Genomic DNA, 19,851 nt, shown 5'->3' with positions numbered 1-19,851 from the left:
TCCAATTGCAAGAAAGACTTATTAGAACCTCTTCAATATTGGCCTAAGCTTGTTGCTTCACACAACAGTACAGATATAAAAAAATATCCATCAGAGGTTGTTTTACTCCTAGATTGACAAACTATTAAATTTGCAAATCCAACGGTATACCACGCAGTTCGAGCACGCAAAACCCCGGCGCAAAACACACCTTAGCCTGAAAGAAGAGGACGAAATTCGGATTCTTTGGTCACAGCATCTTGTCCGAAAATGTCATTGCAAATTTTAGTATAACATGCATAGTTCCACATGACATTCACTGTACATTCTTTATGTTTTCTACTCAGTGGTGTCGCCAATACCAATCTACATGGGCTCGCGAAGTACGCCGAAGCCGACGGAGAGACTCCGCATGCGAGCATGGCTGGAGACTCAACTGAATACGGGAAGCATACCTGGCTTTGATTGGGTGGACAAGGAGAAAGGAACGTTCCGAATTCCATGGAAGCACGCAGCCAGACACGGATGGGACAGGGATAAAGACGCGTGCCTGTTCATGGAATGGGCTATACACACGGGTAAGTGAGTGTCTTTCACGCAGACCGGAGACTACACCATCGGTTTAATTACTGAGTGCGACTCATAAGTACACACGTCTGCGTCCATTAATTTATGAAAACGTGCTGTCTGCGTATCACAGTAGCAGTCATCAATTAATTATGATAATTTCGATTTTCATGTCTGAACGGTTGTGGCGGGGCCAACGCCTCCACAATATGCATCATGCCAGACAGACTAAAGTACTCACATATTTGACTTGTCAGAAAAATATACTGCGTACAATATAGATAAGGTACGGGTTGCATTATGAACCATCCATTAGGGATTTTGTAACTTTTTGAAGAGGGAAACAGGTTAAGTTAGATAGTTATCACCTTTATTAACTTTGACGCAGAAAGCAACTTTTGAAATTCTCTGACAACCCAGGTGAAAAAAAGAGTTACCATTTTCCCACCAACTTCGAACGGCGTCGTATTTATTTTACTAGTGAACACATATTGGTTTCAAACAATTTCAAGCCCTTTCGTAACATCAATCTGTGCTTTGCGACATCGTCGACAAATGCTACTGTGTTTTATATCATCCGTCAACTTTGATTTTATCCGATTGCTTTTAAAAGGAAAATACAGCAGAGAAAGCGGCGAAAACGGAAATCCCAAGACATGGAAGGCGAATTTTCGTTGCGCGCTCAACTCTCTACCCGACATTCAGGAGATGCCCAAAATGAGCAATAGAAAAGGAAGCAATGCATTCAAAGTCTACAAGTTTTTACCTAGGAAACCTACAGACAGGAAACGAAAAGGTGAGCGGTCCAGAAAGGATAATCTTCCGCGAAGTTCCAATAATTTGAAGAAAAGCGGTGTTACAGTTTCAAAAGGGAATGCGATGCTCTAATGTCGCGGGTGTACTGGACAGTTTTCGTGTCATTTATCGATTCAAAACCAGGTTTTCGAAAGATCGTCCAATTCATCCAGAAAGATCAACTTATTTTTTAATCGGATGTTCGGGCAAACGGTTGGTTTTGTGGCGTTTGATGATGGCAAAATCTAAATCGAAGTTTTGCAAAGAAAGGGAATTCGTGCCTGGCGATTAGCGCGGGGGGCTGACCACAGTCAACTGACACAAAACAGCCACATCTGATAAACCGTTATTTACCTCACTAAGGTCGAAAGGTATTCCCCTACCCAAACTGTCGAAGAAAGTGTGTCTTTCTAGAGGAATTCATGGACCGGGAAGGGAAGGGGGTAAATTTGACGGTCAATCAAAAATTTCCAGAAGAATAACATCCATGCGACCGTGTAGTATATCGCTCTGGAAAATTTGAATCCGGAGCTGAGCAGCACTTTGCCTTTGTATAGACTCACTCATAAAAAAATTGTGTTTCTATAGTTGAGGTACCCTGGTTTATATAATGTGAAATATAAAATGAGATGAAAATCATAAACGTCTTTAAAACTAAACAAAGATACTCCCTCCTGTATACGTGTCGTTATGAGCTCTGTAATTAAGTTACTTTCTGCAGGCCGGGCGCCACACCCACCAGTACACCCTAAAAACGTTACAGATGCCAGGGAAAAATGACGAATATTTCAAGTCTTGAGTTGACCATTAATTTTGATGTAATTATGTCATGTAATACAAGTTTCTGTTAATTTTTATTTTACCAGGGAGCCAGATGAAGACAAGAAGATCGCAAACCAGGACTAACGACAGAGCGAGTACTTACGTAAAAAATAATAAACACAGGTCTGCTACAACAGATAATGTGAGTTTTTTTGGGTTGATTTCTTCAAAGAAATTACATTTTATAACTTCGTTATCAACCTTAATGTCTCGTGTTTCATCAAACTATTTTTTAGCAGGAAGAATGCTCTTTCTTTTTCGGTAATATCGAACAACGTGGACATTCACCGCTTCGAATCCCGCATATGTGTATTGAAAATCCCTCAGCCCTTACAGGGTCATTTTCTTATGTGCACCTCGGGACGTACCGGTACATGTTGTAGATCGGTCGACTTTCGTCACATGGCCGTTATTACTTACGATAGTCTTTTGCGGGAGTGTCATTGATCATGAAATCGTTGAATTTAGATTAAAATATTCATGTAGTGGAACAAAATGAAGCATTGTATGCTATTTTCAGAAGGGTGTCAGCGATTACCTTATGCGATGTAACAGAAAAAAACGAAAATGCGTGCTGGAATATGGAGGACATGAAATATTTGCATGATTTTGATGCCGTTTTATCCCGTAAGGTTTGTTGATTGTTTATCACCATAAGGACATTGTAGTTTAATATAATGATGTTTAATATTCCGGCAGGCTTTGCGCCCGAGGACGAGGTCAATGTCACGTGAAACGGACAGGCTCCAAGAAAACGCGCAGGTGAAGACAGAAGTACAGGAAAAAGTTGATGAGTACGAAACGCACGGTTTGGAAATAGGTAAGACACACTAGGCTTTCTCAACAATTGTACCGCTACAAGAACCAAATCACTATATAAACTTCCATCATTTTTCTTGATTTTCCGAGACAGTGTTTATTATTAAAACTTTATAGCCGTTCTAATAATAAACCAATATTTTTTTATTTCGCCACTTTCGCGGGATTGAAACCAGTTCACTATTACACCCTGGAAACGGATATTGCATACCCGCCGCGTTTCCGAAACTTGTTTCTCCTCCGCTTTTACAGCTCTTCAACATTCACGCGCTTTGCAGTCAATTATAACACGTTTTCTTACATCTGAAAACGTCTTCCCAAAACCGGTTTCTCCTTAATAAAACTCTTTCGTCCGACGAGCATTGCTACGGTGGGTGTGTCAAACATTTTGGTGTGAGGCCGCCATCTTTCCAAATTGTCGCAGCGCGTCGTATCTTCTATCGAAAGAGGGTTTTCCTAATATAGAAGTTTTCGGAAGCTGGTTGTCTCAGCCGAGTGATTCTATTGCTCGATCGGGATGTATCCAGGGCGATAGGGGTCGAGCAAACCATCTTCGCTCGGGTCAAGCTAATGAATCGCGCAGTTGTGCAACGGTCGACTACGCCCACGCCAATCAAACTGTAAAGAGTGACTATTTAGGGCATGGTAAACTAGCTAGCTTTCCAGTACAGTCCTATATAACTTTATTTACAGACAAATGATATCAAATCTTTTAGCTGTTCCTTCTTACTGCTTTTTCTCGAAATGCTTGAACTCGAACGCAACTACTGCCATTCTGTCAGCCGGATTCAACTGAAGAATTCCACGAAAAAATGCAAGTTTTGACACGCTTGCTCTTCAGAACCGTCTGTGCTAACTTTCAGCAATTACCCCAAAAGGAAGATTGACGGCGGAGAAAAATGTTAATCGCTCTAAGAATAAAAAAATTTTGAATTTATTCAATGATCTTATTTCTGCGTTTAATGATATATCTGACACGCACGGTCACTTTACTTCCGAAGTTCCAAAGCTTTCGGAGAATTCGCCCTGGCAGACCCTTGCGCGCTGTTGCTAAGGTGAAGAAAGGTGAATATTCGGTCAGAGACCCGGATGAAAGGCAACTCACCAGCTCGGGCTGACCACACAGCGAGATCAAGAACTGTCCTTGATGACTGATCAAAGACAGCCTACCAACGATTTACAGCAAAACACGCCCCATCGATGTTGACAAACAGATCTATGTTATCCCTAATCGCTCGTCGAATTCCTCAGATTAATAGCTTTACCTCATGCGTCAGAAATCCCTCCACCCCCACACTTTGACCAAATTTGGAAAGTACCCTAGATTAGACGATGGGAATTCGGCGCAAACCATTGATCTTGTGTGGGTGGCATGTGAGGTTCTGAACAAACTGAAGGTATTCAACTGACAAGCCTGACTGGAAAAAAAGAATGGTCGCAGACTTTACAGAGCTGTGAGCGATAGAAAGTAAAGAAACCTCTTTTGGCAACCTATGGCCCACTTACCCACTCTTATTTTTAATATTATGGAGGGGCTCGGTACGTTAGATAATAATGGTGTTTGGCAAACTATAGCCAACGAGTAGCTTTATCTACAGCTGTATCTATTAGTTTGCTCGGTATAAAAGCTTTCATTTTGCATTTTGCTCGGGCGTACTAAAGTGCTAGTCCACCAAGATGACGCGAACACACCTCTGTGAACGCAACAGATGATTATTTCAACTTATACCCGATGAAGACATTCACAAGCCCTCGGAATTCAAGCAAGTCTAAATGTTTGGGCACTGCTTTGACAATTACAATAAAAATCACTTGCCTTAGTTCAAAGAGTACCACGTCAACTCCATATTGTAAACCAGAACAACAGACATGCCGAGTTTTTTTAACCCTCGTATTTTTGTGGAGCGGTATCGCATACGTGACCCTAGTTAGCACCCTTGAACGGCGAAGATATACTATTAATGAACTGCCAAATACAATACGACTGACTTGAAAGAAGGTACGGTTAAAAAATATCGAAAAAGTACGAGAGAAACTGGCGGCCCTCGTTGTCCAGTCAATTTAGGGTTTAACCTAGGACTAATTGCAACAGAAATTATTTCTTCACCATGACCTTTGGAAAGGTCTCACTAATGACATATTAAAAGTATAGAAAAATATAAGGGGTGCAAATTGGTTAAATTTGCATATATTCAAATTAGCTATATATCGCCTTTAAAATGACTGCTATACTCACATTTTGGGCATCTAAACTGAATTCAAGTGACTTTGTACAATTTAGTAAGGTTCAATAAGTTATTTTCTAAATGTCTTGAACGATAAAGAATATGCAAATGAAGTAATTTGCATATTTCACAGTTTTTCCACTATTTCAGACAAAATGAATGTTTAAGCTCATATTTAAACAATTTTTTTTCTCTATGAAATTGTTAAGGTTTTGCAAGAATTACCTAAAACAAAAGAGGTTGACCTAATTTGCATGCATAATTTGCATATTTTAATACAAAATGCCTAATTTGCATAATTGACACAAACGGTCTTCTGAATACAATAAGCCTACAATAGCTTCCATTGACATTTTCTGGTTATTCAGAAATGCAATTAATAAAGAGAAGAGTTTCAGAGCATTACTGTCTAAATGAAGGAATCAGAATTCTTTCTTTGGATATTCTTCTTTTTTTTACGACGATAAGGTTATTCATAAAAAAATCATTGGACGTGCTCAAGTTTTTGACATCAATTGTCATTTTAAGTCATTTTCTCCTACAACATGTTCGATTGCAGTAACATTTTTGATAAGGAATATTTTATGCTTTTGGTCATCATCTTCAATGACGATGGAAATATTCAGTTACTAATAAATGGTTCACCACACTTAACAGTTGTGCCTGTTAATCATCCTTCTCATTATTGTACTATCATTAGTATAAATACGAACATCATTTGAATCACCATGATGGTAGTGGTGATGACAATTATTATGATGGTCATTATCATATCAAAATTTCTTCCTCTTCCTCTCTGTTTACATCTTCCATCTTCATTTGTTTACAGCCAGAATCCTTTCGTTGACAACACAAAGTCTAGATTTTGCTTTCTGTCGGGGTTATTCATGCTGCTGCAGTTCATCGTAAAACCCATAAGTATGGGGAAGGATAACTCAATGAAAAGATGTGAAGCATAGATGATACAATTGTACTGCGCATCATATCAGATCTTAAATGTGCAAGTATCACTCATGGGCTGTTATGTAATGGACTTCCCATTTGCAGATTATTAGACTTTTGTATTATTACCAATAAGATTGATCACTCAAGGAATTGAGAGTCTGGCCAATCTGAGGTGAGACTTCCATAAGGTTCAAATACAGGATAACCAATTTTATGATAATTTGATGTCAAAATTTGATATCCTAATTGATAAACTCGTTAACGGCAGCTTCTGTGATGCAAATCCCTTCACATCTTGGTTTTCTTGTTTCACGGTCATGAAAATTTGAAAGAGCAGCTAGACCATGTAACATTATGAAAAGCATCTAGATTTGCTTTTATCAGTGTTTTAGATTATCATGATTCATTCAACAGATTTTTGTCAGTTTTTCCTCAAATGCTATGGCTTTGTACGGTAAGATTTAACAGGAAATCTCTCTCTTCAGTCCACTATATGACTTTATATTAATTTTCAATTGTTGTCTTCAAGAAATTTCAAAATTTTGAGAAATGCAGTGTCCTTTGATTATTGTAATGTCTTTCAGCTGATAAAGGAACAGCTTTCCTAATCCATATTTCATGATAATTGGCAGTATAGTATAACAATTGTACCTCTCTATCATCATGATCATTATAATTTATTTATCATTATTATCATAAATTTCTGTATGTGGCATGAGCAGGCAAGTTGCACACAGTCAAAAGTATATCTGATTTACCAGTGACCACACAACCTGGTCTTTAATTACATTTTATCTACACTTAATCTATATTAGTAATACGGGTAAGGGTGAAAATAAAAGAAAATAAAGCTGAAACACAATTTTCTTCAGCCTCCCTTAGTACAAAGTGTTGGTTATTGGCCAAGCATTTTGGTATGCATTAAGAAAATCCAAACCAAATCTTCCAGTAAGTTCCCAATGTTATTGACATTATGCAAATTCTCTAGATAATTGAAATGAACTATACGAATCAATCATTGTTTATTTTTACAGGGCTTTTCATTCTGTATGGCCTATTAGTATATAATCATTACAATGAGTTAAAATACACAGAAAATAAATAACCATGTCAATTTCTTTGTACTGAGCAAAATGTTCATTCAAGTTATAAAATGGATATCTTTCGATAAGAAGAATTTAAAGTATTAAATAACTTAAACAAGTAGTGTCTCTTAATGTAACTTCTCATTTTACTGATAACATAATTAATTAAAATAAGTTGACGTCAATTTGAAAAATTAAAGAAAATTATTTTAATGATCATCATATATGATTTATGCACATGAGGAATCGCTCAAAATTAGGTAAAATATATTTAGCAATGTTAGTAAAAACTTCCAATCTCTCTTTACGATATTGTAAAACCTTTCAAGTTTCAATTATTACATTTAGTACAGTGCAGGCATTTCCTATAAAATCTTTTAAAATTTGTCCTTTGCACAATGTAGATTGTATTAGGCTTTGAATATACCATTCTTGGACCTTTTAAGTATTTAAGGTGAAGAAATAATTCATGTTCCAATTAGAAAAAGGAAGTGACATGGTTGACTTATTGGACAAATGCAAATAAGAATTTTTTTATGGCTGTAAGATATATTTGAAAACATTCCCTGAACTAAAAACAAGAAAATGATGTTACATAGTCATTACAATGTCAGCTTATCTCTTAAATCACTTTCGTAAATAGATTATCAGCACCAGGTTTGTATAGCATCTATGACCCATTTAGCAATTTGGTAAATTAGCTGTCTTATGCACAACTTCATTAAATGCACTTTTCGCGATCCCTGGGATCGCCTTTGTTCTAGTCTGTAAGAGAATGATTGAGGTGTAAGAGCCTTTTGTTTTCCATTGAAATTGTAATCTGGTGGGTAAATTTTCTGATGAGAAAATAATCTGGTGCCAACACAGGCCTTTAAACTTGCGATATGTAACTTCCATGACCCTACTAAAATTTAGTTCTAATGATCTCCGTTGTTTTTTAACATTATATATAGTCATTTATACTATAGGTCAAAAAGGGGAAAGTATATTGGTAGGAGAGGCACATTGCAGTTATGTAAATGAGGACTCTTAAATGATTTTATGCATTGCCTAGAAACACAAAAAGTACATTAAATAATGAAATTGCTTGAATTAAATATCAATTTGCTGAATATATTTTTAAGAAATCTATTAACAGCAACGATTTTGTTCCCTTTTCTAAGTTTTATATTTATTCAAATTATGCACTGTCTCCCCTCTTAACAGTCATTCTGATTGTCATTCTACACGTTCAATACAGAGTGGAAACAAAAACTCTTATAGTGTAGATTAAATATAATTTTTAAGTGAAATGCAGTGGCAGCCATACTTGATTTAGGCAAATTAGGAATATTTCTCGGCCGATAAAATGTATTCAAAAATATTGCTTGGACAAAAATTAAGAAAAAAATGCATACATTACTTGAACATAATGTCGCATTTTTCTCAATTCAATATGCATATTTCTTTTATCAGTGAATGTATTGCTCCCATTATCCGTTTATATCTATACAAATAAGGTAATGTTATAAATCTTAGATTGTATTGGTCTTCTAGTATGACATTCTAGGACCTCTCTAAAATACACAAAGAAAATTTAATTCTATTGCAGTCAGAAGTAGCTTATATAGTTATTAATTAGGGACATACAAAGAAAAACGAAGTGTTGTGGTGGCCATATTGGATTTATTCAAATGAGGAATATTTCTATGACGACAAAATATTTTAATCAATATTGCCTGAACCAAAAACAAGGCAAATAAGCCCAAAACCCGCATATATCATGTTTAGCCAAATATTTTTAGTAGCAACATTCTATCAGCACCTAGTTTGTAACCATAATCTTTTACATATATGCAAATTAGGCATTGTTTCATTTCTAGATTGTACGAGGCTTTTAGTATGTCATTGTAGGGCTTCTCTGAAATACACAGAGGATAAATAATTCTATTGCTGTCAGAAGTAGCATAAAAATAGTTATTAATTGGAAAAATACAAAGAAAAGTGAAGGTTGTGGTGGCCATATTGGATTTATGCAAATTAGGAATATTTCTATGAAGACTAGATATTTCCATCAACATTACCCAAACCAAAAACAAGGCAAATAAGCCAAAAACCTGCATAACATATCATGTTTAGCCAATTATTTTTAGCAGAAACATTCTATTAGCACTTAGTTTGTACCCATAATCTTTTTACATCTATGCAAATTAGGCACTGTTTACAATTCTAGATTGTACTAGGCTTTTAGTATGTTATTCTAGGACTTGTCTAAAATACAATGTGAAAAATTATTCTATCGCCGTCAGTAGTAGCTTAAAAATAGTTATTAATTCGAGAAAAACTAAGAAAAGTGAAGTGTTGTGGCGGCCATATTAGATTTATGCAAATGAGAATATTTGTATGACGACAAAATACTTTCAACAACATTGCCTAGACCAAAAAGGAGGCAAATAAGCCAAAAAACCCTGATCAAAAGCATGTTTAGCCACATATTTTAAGTAGAAACCGTCTATCAGCGACAATTTTATACCCATGAGCCCCCTTTACATTTATGCAAATTAGGCACTGTTGCACCCCTTAGATTTTATTATACTTTTAGTATGTTATTTCTAGGACCTTTCCAAAATGCATGGTGAAGAAATAATTTCTGTTGCAATTAGTCCTAGGTTTACCCCTTTTTTGGCTTAGATTGACTGGAGGCTATCGGGTTGGAAGACAGTAATACTCTACTCCAGTGACGTCAGAGAGTGATGTGTTTCATGCAGTCATTTTTTTCTGTACAAACTATGATAGTAGTAAAAGCAACAGTCACATAGAGTTACATCATGTGTACACTGTTGACTGCTCTTACGAAGATTACAAATTAAAATGGTCATTGTAAGTTTGTCGTAAAAAAACCTTTATTTGACTGCAAACAATTAATTCCAATATCGATATCCTACCCACAGAGCCAGACGAAAGACAATGGTCAGTCCCGGCAACGCAACCCACAGCAGACCCGTCAACATACACCCAGCTACATGATGCATATCCCACACCACCACAGTCAGCAAGTTTCATGACACCGAGTACTGTCAGCGGGTTCGTTCCCCCGTACGTACCACCGGTCTCCCGTACAGTGACTGTGACCAACACCCCGATGACACCCATACCGTCCCCAATATCTTCGCTTCCGATAATACCAGTGCCTGTTAAAGAGGAAGGCAGGACGGACAGAGATGTAAATTACAACATGTCTATTGACGACGATGGTAAGTCTCGTGAATTTTCAATGCATAGAAAACTCTACCAAAGGAATCTCAGATGTAACTCTTAATAAAGTATTGACCTTTGTAGAACTCAACTGATGAGGGCATCGCATCTTTCAATAAGTTCAATTGAAAATGTGCAATCTTCCAAGTATCATTGCTATTCACAAGGAATGAAGGTAGATGCTTTTCGGGGACGAATATGAGGACTCTCACACTTTTACAATAGTTTTCTAACCTGCCGCTTGCCAAGCTTTGTTTTGAAGCTTCTAAAGTAAATACAGTTTTAACGATCTCATTCTTTTGAAGATCGTAAATTTCATTTTTTTTCCCCGTAAAACTAACATAGGCTTGGCGGCCATTTTGAATTTCAAGTGTCCATATATTGGGTAATTTGCTTCACCGGAGCCACGGTTTGCATGGTGACTCTGATCTTAATTTCGAAAAGGAATGATTTAAAGTTTCTTTATGAAAAATGTGTTCAAAAATTTAAGTCTATGTAATTTCTAGGTTCAGTCAGGAAGAGAGCGTATGTAACAATGTAAAGAGGAGAGCTCATTTGCAGACTGGAAGCTTAAACATGAAAGTAATTTGTGATATCATCTAAAAAAGTAAAAAACAACTATAGTACGTAAAAGTTACCAGTCAACACGTTTACAGATTCGATTTTAGAATGCCAGAAAATTGCAGTTGGAAATTGTTGACTGTATATTTCCAGCTCTATGTTTTAGAATTTATAAGTTAAAAATCCCATCTTTGTTGTTGTCATGACAGGAGGGAGCAGCGGATCGGGCAGCACGCCTTTGACAGACGATGAAGTTGTAGATGTAAGTACGGTTAATTTCTTCCTGTTTAAGAGTGTGTACGCTAGATAAGAAGAATAAAAAGTAAAATATTTATGACATTATTAAAAATTGGGAAAACTAGGTCATGATAAATTCAATCTAACATATACTTGATAAGGGATAATTCAAATATTAAATTTATCAGTGATGACAAAAATCCTTATTTTTTGATTATAAAGCAGTTTTTTTCGTATATTAAATGTGTAAATATTTTGTTTCTTTGAAAAGATGGTGGATGAAATGACAAAGGACAGTGGATCAGATTCGCCTGTCAATGGTTTCCATAACGACGAAGCCTCCTGGCAAAACTGCCAATTGGTGCCGACCACAACGGCATTCTTGCCTCTTACCTTTGGTGAGTAAACAGAACGCCAAATGTTCACTTTAATAAAACTCGCATCAAATCATCTCATCGAAAATAATTGCTATACTCTCTTGGTATACTCCATCAACGCCCTTTCAACAAAGATGTGATGCATCCGTATTTTGTAACAAAATTGAAGTCACAGGCTTTTTGCAACAAAAACTCATATTCTTAGCAGCCAGCGATTAATTTCCCCATTTGTCACCACAATTTTCCCTGAGACACAAAGATAAAGGCATTGCAGATCGAAATAAGTTTATTTTTTAAGGCCATACAACAAATCAGAAAAAAACAAATGCTGATTGGCTAATGAAAAGTTTCTTAAATCAGAAAAAACAAATGCTGATTGGCTAATGAAAATTTTCTTTCCACCGGGTATTCAAATGTGAGGACACTTCTCGACTCCTGATTGGCTGACAGCATGGTGACTCAAATCAATTTTTTTGTATTTTTTCTTGCTCACTTGCAGCTTCAATGCAAAACCATAATAGCAACACCCGCTGTACAGCCTTAGAATTGACGGAGTCGTGGATTTCACAGTTAGATAGTCAGCAAGATAAGCCCAGCAATGGAGAATTGCCTATTTTGACAGACATTCCTAGACCTACATTTATCAAGGAACCAGGTACAAAATCCTTCCATGTTGCCATATTTTTTTTCCACACAAAATAGTGAAAACTGTACAATAGTGTTTTTTTAAGTGCCCCTCGTGTGTGACTTTTTTAGTTCAGCTAACCTTTAGACTGCACATTTGATTCATTCTAAGATAATTATTGTCATACATTTTGTTTTCTTTTGCTGCAAATCACCCACTGTACATAAACATTAATTTTTTAAAGAGCTGTCCACGTTAAATATCACACTTTTCAGCATCAAAAGAAATTTTTATGTCACTTGCTTTTAGTTGACACCATGCATGCTGCATGTTTTAAATTCTGTCCTTTTTCACATCACATATTTCACGTGGAATTGATTTCACACAGTGCAAGACAATAAACTATCATCAGATGTAGTTTGTACAAATATCCTTGTTAGCCTATGTTCTGAATAAATCACCAATATAGTACAAGATCAGTTTTAATGTTTGAATAACCGACTAGAAGAAAACATGAACAGAAACTGTTATTTTCTGTGTTGACAGGACTTGCAAAAATAAGAGTTTTTAATGGAAATTCTGACAGAGAGTTTGTTGTAGTAGACAGTAAAATTAAATTTTATTTTGTTCATTTCAGGTGATCTGGATCAGTACAGTGAATTCGCATCAGACAACTCGCCACTTGAGCTTTTCCAAAGGATTGAAAATCTGACGGAATGATGGAACTCTGAGAACCAGTTTACCAATGAAGACCTGTGTTACAGAGTTAAAAAATTCAGTGTTTATTCCTGAGTTTATGTCAGCCATTCTGATTGGCTGTTGGAATGGTATTCAAAACATTTTGTTTGTGTGATTGGTTGTCACATGAGACATGTGTCAGTTTATTGCCTTATAAGGACATTCTTTCCTGAAATCCAATAATTAAACTTGTCACACATAATCCACAAACAAGGCAGGTGACAATGAGAAATACCTTCCTGATATAAAATTATCAGTGTGATCGAATCACAAAGCTTATCATTTCTTACATTTACAAATGATAGGTTGTCAAGATTTCTGTATTTGTTAAAGTAATTCAGACCTTTCCCTGGTTCAGTTCTGAGGGTAGCCACTGAAACAGTAAGTTAAGAAATACAGTGTTTCCAATACACTGACATTAGAATTAAGACAAAAATGTCAATGGCTCCAATGCAATTCCTTTGCTTTCGGTGTTAGACAGCTACAATCAGCCATTGGAACAGTTGTGAGCTGTTTTGTTTTTCCTTCTGCAAAATATTAACTATAGCAAAATCTTTGTTAATCTGCTTCTGTAGTTCTATATGCACATGATGAGAAGACATTTGCTGTAATTGCTAAAAAATTGTTAAACTCTTTGTGCTTCCAGCAATATCTTTGTTAGAAGTTTTGTTACTTTTCATCATTCGTCCAACTAAACCAGTATTGTAAACAATTTTCACGACTTTTGTGCCAGTTTAATAGGTTTTTTCCTTCAGCTAAGGTTTGACTTCAAAACTCTTCAAATGGGACTTATTAATCTTATCTCAGGGTCTGTAAGACAACCTGATCAGTTTCCCATTTATTGGCTTGTCTTGCCACTTCTCCGGGGTCAAATATGTTGGCTCAAAAACTGAATTAATCATATACTCAACAATATGAAATGTTTTATGGGCAGATACTCAGTAGTGATGTCTGTTATGTTCAAAGTTGATATAAATTGATTTGGAGAAAAAAATTACTCTTTTGGTGAGTGTAACAGAGACACTATCGATGGTGCTGCAGCTAAAATATACAACTGTCATCATTGAAACATAGTACAGTATCTTATGTGTATTTTGCATTATTAGGCATATTTTCCGTTTTTGTTCTGTAGGGACGTATCTTGTATATATTGCTTTTAAGAGTACATGTACTGAGCATGTGACAAGCAGTACTCTTTCTTAATCACCACTGAAAAATAAAGCCTGTTTATTTTGGAAAAAATACCAGATTTATAGATTTGTAGAAAAAAAAACTTTTCTTACTTTATGCACCATGGAGTAGATACAGTTATCACAATTGTTCAAAGCTAAACAAAGGCATTAATAGATTTATCTGCATGCAGTGCATAAAAGACAGAATCTGATTGGCTGCCTCACTTGTCAGCCACCAAACTACAGCAAAATTCACAAACACATCAGCCAATAGGATCAAACGTTTGTTGTGCTCTGATCGGCACCAGTGTGAATAAATTTTAAAAAGAGGCTTATGAGATTATATCTTTTCCTGAAAGGGGGGAGGGGGGAAGCAAATTTTGTATATTTAATTTGAATAAATTTAAAGGAATTCAAGAAATAGAAAACTGTATACTTTGCAAACTCTGCTGATGTCATTTGTGTGTCTCAGTGTTTGCTTACAGTTGCCATGACCACAGCCATTCAATTAGCAAAACATGAGCCTTTCTAACCCTTGCAGTGTTGCTAATCCCTGATGCATGATGGGAAATCTGATGCATGATGGTAAATATGAGTCTAGCTCTCCTCTCCGTCTTATTTCTTTCGGCGAGAAATTTTTGCCTGCTTTCCCATGGCAGTAAAATTTGTATTTACACGGTGTCATATTTTCAAGTTATATCTGATGTGGAGTGTTTTCTCATGTTAAACACATACATACTGTAGTTATATGAGTAGTAAACCCGCCATGACAGACACAACTGTTTATGGAGTATAGTCTCATCAAATCCTAGGAGAGCAACTGTCTTTAATGAACATATCTCACTGTATACCAAGTCAACATAGATAGTTACATATACACATAGCTACATATTACGGGAAAATACGCAAAGTTTTCTTGTATTTTTCAAAAATCACAAACCTCTTTCATGTTTAATGAAAAACTATCTGGTGCAATCTCCTCACTTATTTGAAATATTTTTTCCCTTTTACATCAAATATCTGTACACATAAAGGGAGTTCGTTCATGAAATAAACTTTGACATAAAAAGTGAGACATGTGAGTTGGCGTGTTTTATGGAATAGAAGGATGTAATGGGAAAAGGGGGGTCAAAGTTGAAATCTTATTTTTTCTTACATCTGACGTACAAAATGAATTTCCAAAATGCCTTTTGTATTTTGTTTGATGGTAATTTGACAGGCTGAACCTGCGGGAAAAAGATGCTGCTAGCCTTTATCCAGTAAACATTGCGATTTGTTTGGGCGTCATCTCTTTGTAATTTGACATCAAAATGTCTTGCAATTTGCTCATATCTTTGAATTCTACCCATTAAGTGAAACAATATTTCAAACATTTATATGGGGCTGAAAAGCCAAGTGAAATTTGAGTTTTCACTTTATTGCAATATCCTGCCATTTTTAAAAACAGACAATTGAATGCAGCATGTAAATTTCTGCCATGAGTTATAAATTGATGAAAACACCTTTCTTTCAGGATTCAAATGCCCATGCAACGTATCCCACCTATAAATATTTTGTATAGCTACATGAATGTATCATTTTTGAGTGGGAAACTGTTTGTTGTTTACTTTGTTCAAACTTGTAAATCCACTTCAAGTCCATGGTCAGTGATACTGGTAATGGTACACAAGTCCTTCACTACACACACTGGTCTGCATGGTTTAAACTGCCATAGCAGAGTGCATCTTTCATATCAACAATGCTCAATCATGGGTGTTGAATTCCTGTTCAAACAAGATTGCTCAATATTTGATTCTGTTTTCCCAGATTTTTGTGCTAAAACTAAAGAGGAAACAACTTTTCACACCACAGATAAAAATGTTGATATAATGTAATTAACCCTCTTTGCAGGCAGGTATACACTATGTTTATGTACAACTCACTTCATACAGCACTAACTTAAATAGATGCTTGAGCTACATGTCACACATTGTGCCAAAATCTCATGTATACCTGCCAATGGCAGGGGTTCTTGTCATTATGTCATATCAACATTTGTATATATGGCATTAAAAGTTAAATAGTTTACTTTCATCATAATATGAACAAATCTCAATGAGAACATTACTGGGAAGCAAATGAGACGCTAAACAGGACAGCAGCTGTGAAGGGGAAGGGATTCATGATCAAGTTTGGATGCTAACTGTTATTGGGGGCTCTTGGTAGTACAACTTTGCTCTGGAAGAGATGTACCTTCTTTCTTATATTTGCTTTTGTAAGCTACATTAAAAAATGTTCCCTCTCTCATCTGTAAGGAGTGTTCCTGGCTCCATGATATGTCATTTATTTTGCAAGGGGATATCTCATTCTTCCATAAACAGAGAAATTTACAAAAGTGTTCAACTTTACCAGGATAATGATTAGAGCCTACTATTAAACTACTGTAGTGGGTGAACAGATCACAACTTGGTCATTCTACACTTCTGGCCTCTCCCTCAATGACCTTTGCCCCGGTGAGCTCAGTGGACTATTTTGTCAAGCTTTGACAAGGTGTATGTCACAGTGTCAGCAGGTCAAATGACAAAGCAGTTGTGACATAACAGTCAGGATACCTTCTGATGTACAGATTTCTGACCAGTTTGAACTGGAGACGGAAAATCTGGTAATTTCAGCAAGTTTGCTTTTTATCAATTAACACATTATGTAAAACTTTGAGTCGACGAGAACAACACAGGGCTAAAGATGTGTAAGACTGGCTTAAATGGTAGGTTGGTGTGGAATGTGATTGAAAAGATCCCTCCGTCATGTTGAAATGGGAAATAGAAATGACAGATGTAGTAAGTAACATGATGTTAAAGTAATGCCTTTGAGCAGCAAAGAACCAGTCACTCAAGAAAACACTAGATCATCTTGTGACATTTCATTTATTACAAACTATTTTCAAAATGGCTGTACCTTGAAGTGATGGCAACAGAAAAGCTAGGATTTTTTACAAGTGCAAAAATGAACAGAACAAAATGAATAAATATCGTTTTTACTGGGTTTATTTCAATTGTAAACATTTGTTGACCAAATTCCAACTCTGACGTTCAAGATAAGTTTTGAATTTTTTTCAAACACAGTGCTGTGTGAAGTTATTTGACATTGACAATTATTTTTTGGCATAAAAATACTGAAACACACAAACGTCTACTGCTTTGAAGGAAACCACACACTGCTGGCTACTCATGGCTTTTCATTTCAAAATTTGAATCCGTCATCAATGAAACTACCAAACTTTAAAATTGGTATCCATGAACATCAATGAGGACCACATCACTTTACCACCATATATTTACCCTCTTTCTGAACGTATGTATGGTAAGCATCTGTGTAAGCCAGGAAGAATCTCCAAGGATCATTATCAGCACCATTTCTTTGAGTCAGATGATTAACTTTGTTTTTCCTTTTTAATCATACAAAACTCTTTGAACTTCAGAATCTCGTCTAGCAAACCTAAACTTTTAGACGGAATGAAAAATCAGATTCTGCAACAACAGTAATTTTACTTTTCTTTAAATAAAGGTATTACTATACAAAACAAGTTGATAAAACAGTCATACTGGTTTCTAGTAATATTCAGAGTGATGCCATTAACCCTTTTCCTGCCAGACAGTAATAACTGTATCACTTTCCCATCAGCCAAGTCAGTAAAAGCAGTATTGAGCCAAAAACATGACGTATTTTCACCCCATTGGCTTGGTCTGTTATAGCATCTTTTGTCCCAAAAAAAATCAACTTACAGTATTATGTTTTCAACAGCCTTCAAATGTACAGTATTATGTTAAAATACATCATATGGAATACGTTGTGTTTCATTAATTTTAACCATCTTGACCTGATGGTGAAATATGGACTTGGCAGGAAAAGGGTTAAGATTGCTAAACAGCACATGAATAGCAGAGAAAAATCAAGAACTGAATGATGCTTCTTTAAAGACGGACCCAGTACATTCCACCACGGACTCTGTTGTAATCAGGTAACTGCTCTATTGGACCAACACCGGCTACAGCTGGGCATTTATCGTAGATGTACTTTGAACACACATCTCTGATGGTCTTTGCACTAACAGCATTAATTCGGGCATCCAGCTCTGGGAGAGGCATGCGTCGGCCGAGGCACAGCATCTGCCTACCGATTTCTTCACAGATGGGCGTTGAGCCATCCAACTGAAGGAGTGCGTTGGTTTTCAGTAGGTTCTTGGCTCTCGTGACTTCACTCTCTGTCACACTGGTGCACAGCCTCATCCATTCCTTCTGCAGGTAGAACATCATATCTTCGATGGTGGTTTTGTCGCTCACAAAGTACATGCCCCACAGCCCGGTGTCGTTGTAACAGGTGTTGAAGGACTGGAAAGAGTGACACAGGCTTCCCTCTGCACACACTGACGCCAGCTTGCTGGCAACATTAGTGCCACCGCCATGCGAACGATCCCAATTACCGATCAGGGACTTCGCAACCATCAGTGGAATGGTATCAGGATGGGACCAACCAGCGCTCTCGATCGCTATGGCAACGTGGGCCAATGGTATGTCGTCATCACGGACACGAATCTCACTACCGGTGAATCGGCAAGGCGGCAGAAGGGGGATTTCACCCTCATACTCGGTTCCCAGGCTTCCCAGGTTCCGATTGGCCAGCTGGACAAGCTGTTCGTGATTTACACCACCGGCTGCTGACAGGACTACCCTGGGCCCCTTGTAGTGCGTCGAAATGTAATCCTTGATGTCTTCGTTGGTAATGGACTTGATGTTTTCTGTTGGTCCGAGGACGGTTCTTCCCAACGCTGTTCCCTGGTATGCTGTGGCATGAAGGTGATCAAATACGACTTCCTGGAGGTTGGTTTCCACTTCCTCCATTTCTCTGAGGATGACACCCCTTTCTCGGTCGATCTCAGCTTCATCTAGACTACTATTTTGAACAATATCAGCAAGTATTTCAACAGCCTTGGGAAGATCACTGGAGCAGGCCTTAGCGTAGTACACGGTTTGTTCTCGTGACGTGTACGCATTTAGATGAGCGCCCATGTTTTCAACTTCGACCTCTAGAGCCATCTGTGAACGGTTCTTGGTACCTTTGAAGATCATGTGTTCTAGAAAATGCGCCACGCCGTTGGTTTTCTCACTTTCGTACCGGCTTCCGGCATCTATCCATAGACCGACGGTACATGTTTGAATGCCTGTGTCCTCAGATGCCACCCGAAGACCATTTTCAAGCGTCGTCACTTTCGTTTCGGGAACATTCAGAAGTGTTTGGGGATATGTTGCTACTTGCCTTCTTTGGAACCCGCGAGTACCAATCGGACTAGCTGTTTGAACGTACGGCCGTTGTAAACCGGTTTTACAAAGCCGGGCTGCCGCTCTCGCCAACTGGGACGCCATGTTGGAAAATGTACGGGTTTATTCTTCACCCAGAATTCTCTGCTTCCTTGACTTCCGTTTCCTATGTCTCTGTATACGTGCAAGTGTACCTAGCCCTGCCAGTGTTTCTCCACAGAAACTCTATGAACTCCGTTCCCATTAAATAAAAAAGCAGAACACGCCATTAAATAAAATATGCAAAACAATACATTAAGCAATTATTTTCAATGCAAATAAAACTTCTATAAAATGAACCTGCATAAATATTGTCTTCACAGAGTCCAAAAGGACG

General features: G+C 37.1%; 1 protein-coding gene and 1 pseudogene across 12 annotated transcripts in view; one reads left to right on the top strand and one right to left on the bottom strand.

Annotated features, from left to right (window-relative positions):
* Window positions 1-15,254, top strand: part of LOC139122727 (interferon regulatory factor 1-like) — a 47,487-nt gene extending 32,233 nt beyond the window's left edge. For 6 of the 12 annotated variants that reach the window (XM_070688386.1, XM_070688391.1, XM_070688388.1 and 3 more), the window contains exons 2-10: window positions 327-557; window positions 1,160-1,342; window positions 2,208-2,305; window positions 2,863-2,983; window positions 10,168-10,470; window positions 11,242-11,294; window positions 11,541-11,667; window positions 12,146-12,301; window positions 12,909-15,254. In XM_070688386.1, coding sequence (XP_070544487.1) covers window positions 327-557; window positions 1,160-1,342; window positions 2,208-2,305; window positions 2,863-2,983; window positions 10,168-10,470; window positions 11,242-11,294; window positions 11,541-11,667; window positions 12,146-12,301; window positions 12,909-12,991 — 1,355 coding nt within the window. In that variant the 3' untranslated portion in view covers window positions 12,992-15,254. The remainder of the gene's footprint in view (window positions 1-326; window positions 558-1,159; window positions 1,343-2,207; window positions 2,306-2,862; window positions 2,984-10,167; window positions 10,471-11,241; window positions 11,295-11,540; window positions 11,668-12,145; window positions 12,302-12,908) is intronic. The other 6 variants (XM_070688393.1, XM_070688398.1, XM_070688395.1 and 3 more) reach the window with 1 other exon arrangement.
* A 2,709-nt stretch (window positions 15,255-17,963) lies between these two features.
* Window positions 17,964-19,611, bottom strand: LOC139122726 (mitochondrial-processing peptidase subunit beta pseudogene; annotated as a pseudogene).
* Between the last annotated feature and the right edge of the window lie 240 nt (window positions 19,612-19,851).

The sequence above is a fragment of the Ptychodera flava genome, chromosome 22, assembly GCF_041260155.1.
Source record: "Ptychodera flava strain L36383 chromosome 22, AS_Pfla_20210202, whole genome shotgun sequence".
Classification (NCBI taxonomy): Eukaryota; Metazoa; Hemichordata; class Enteropneusta; family Ptychoderidae; genus Ptychodera; species Ptychodera flava.
This window is presented reverse-complemented; position numbering and strand designations above follow the sequence as displayed.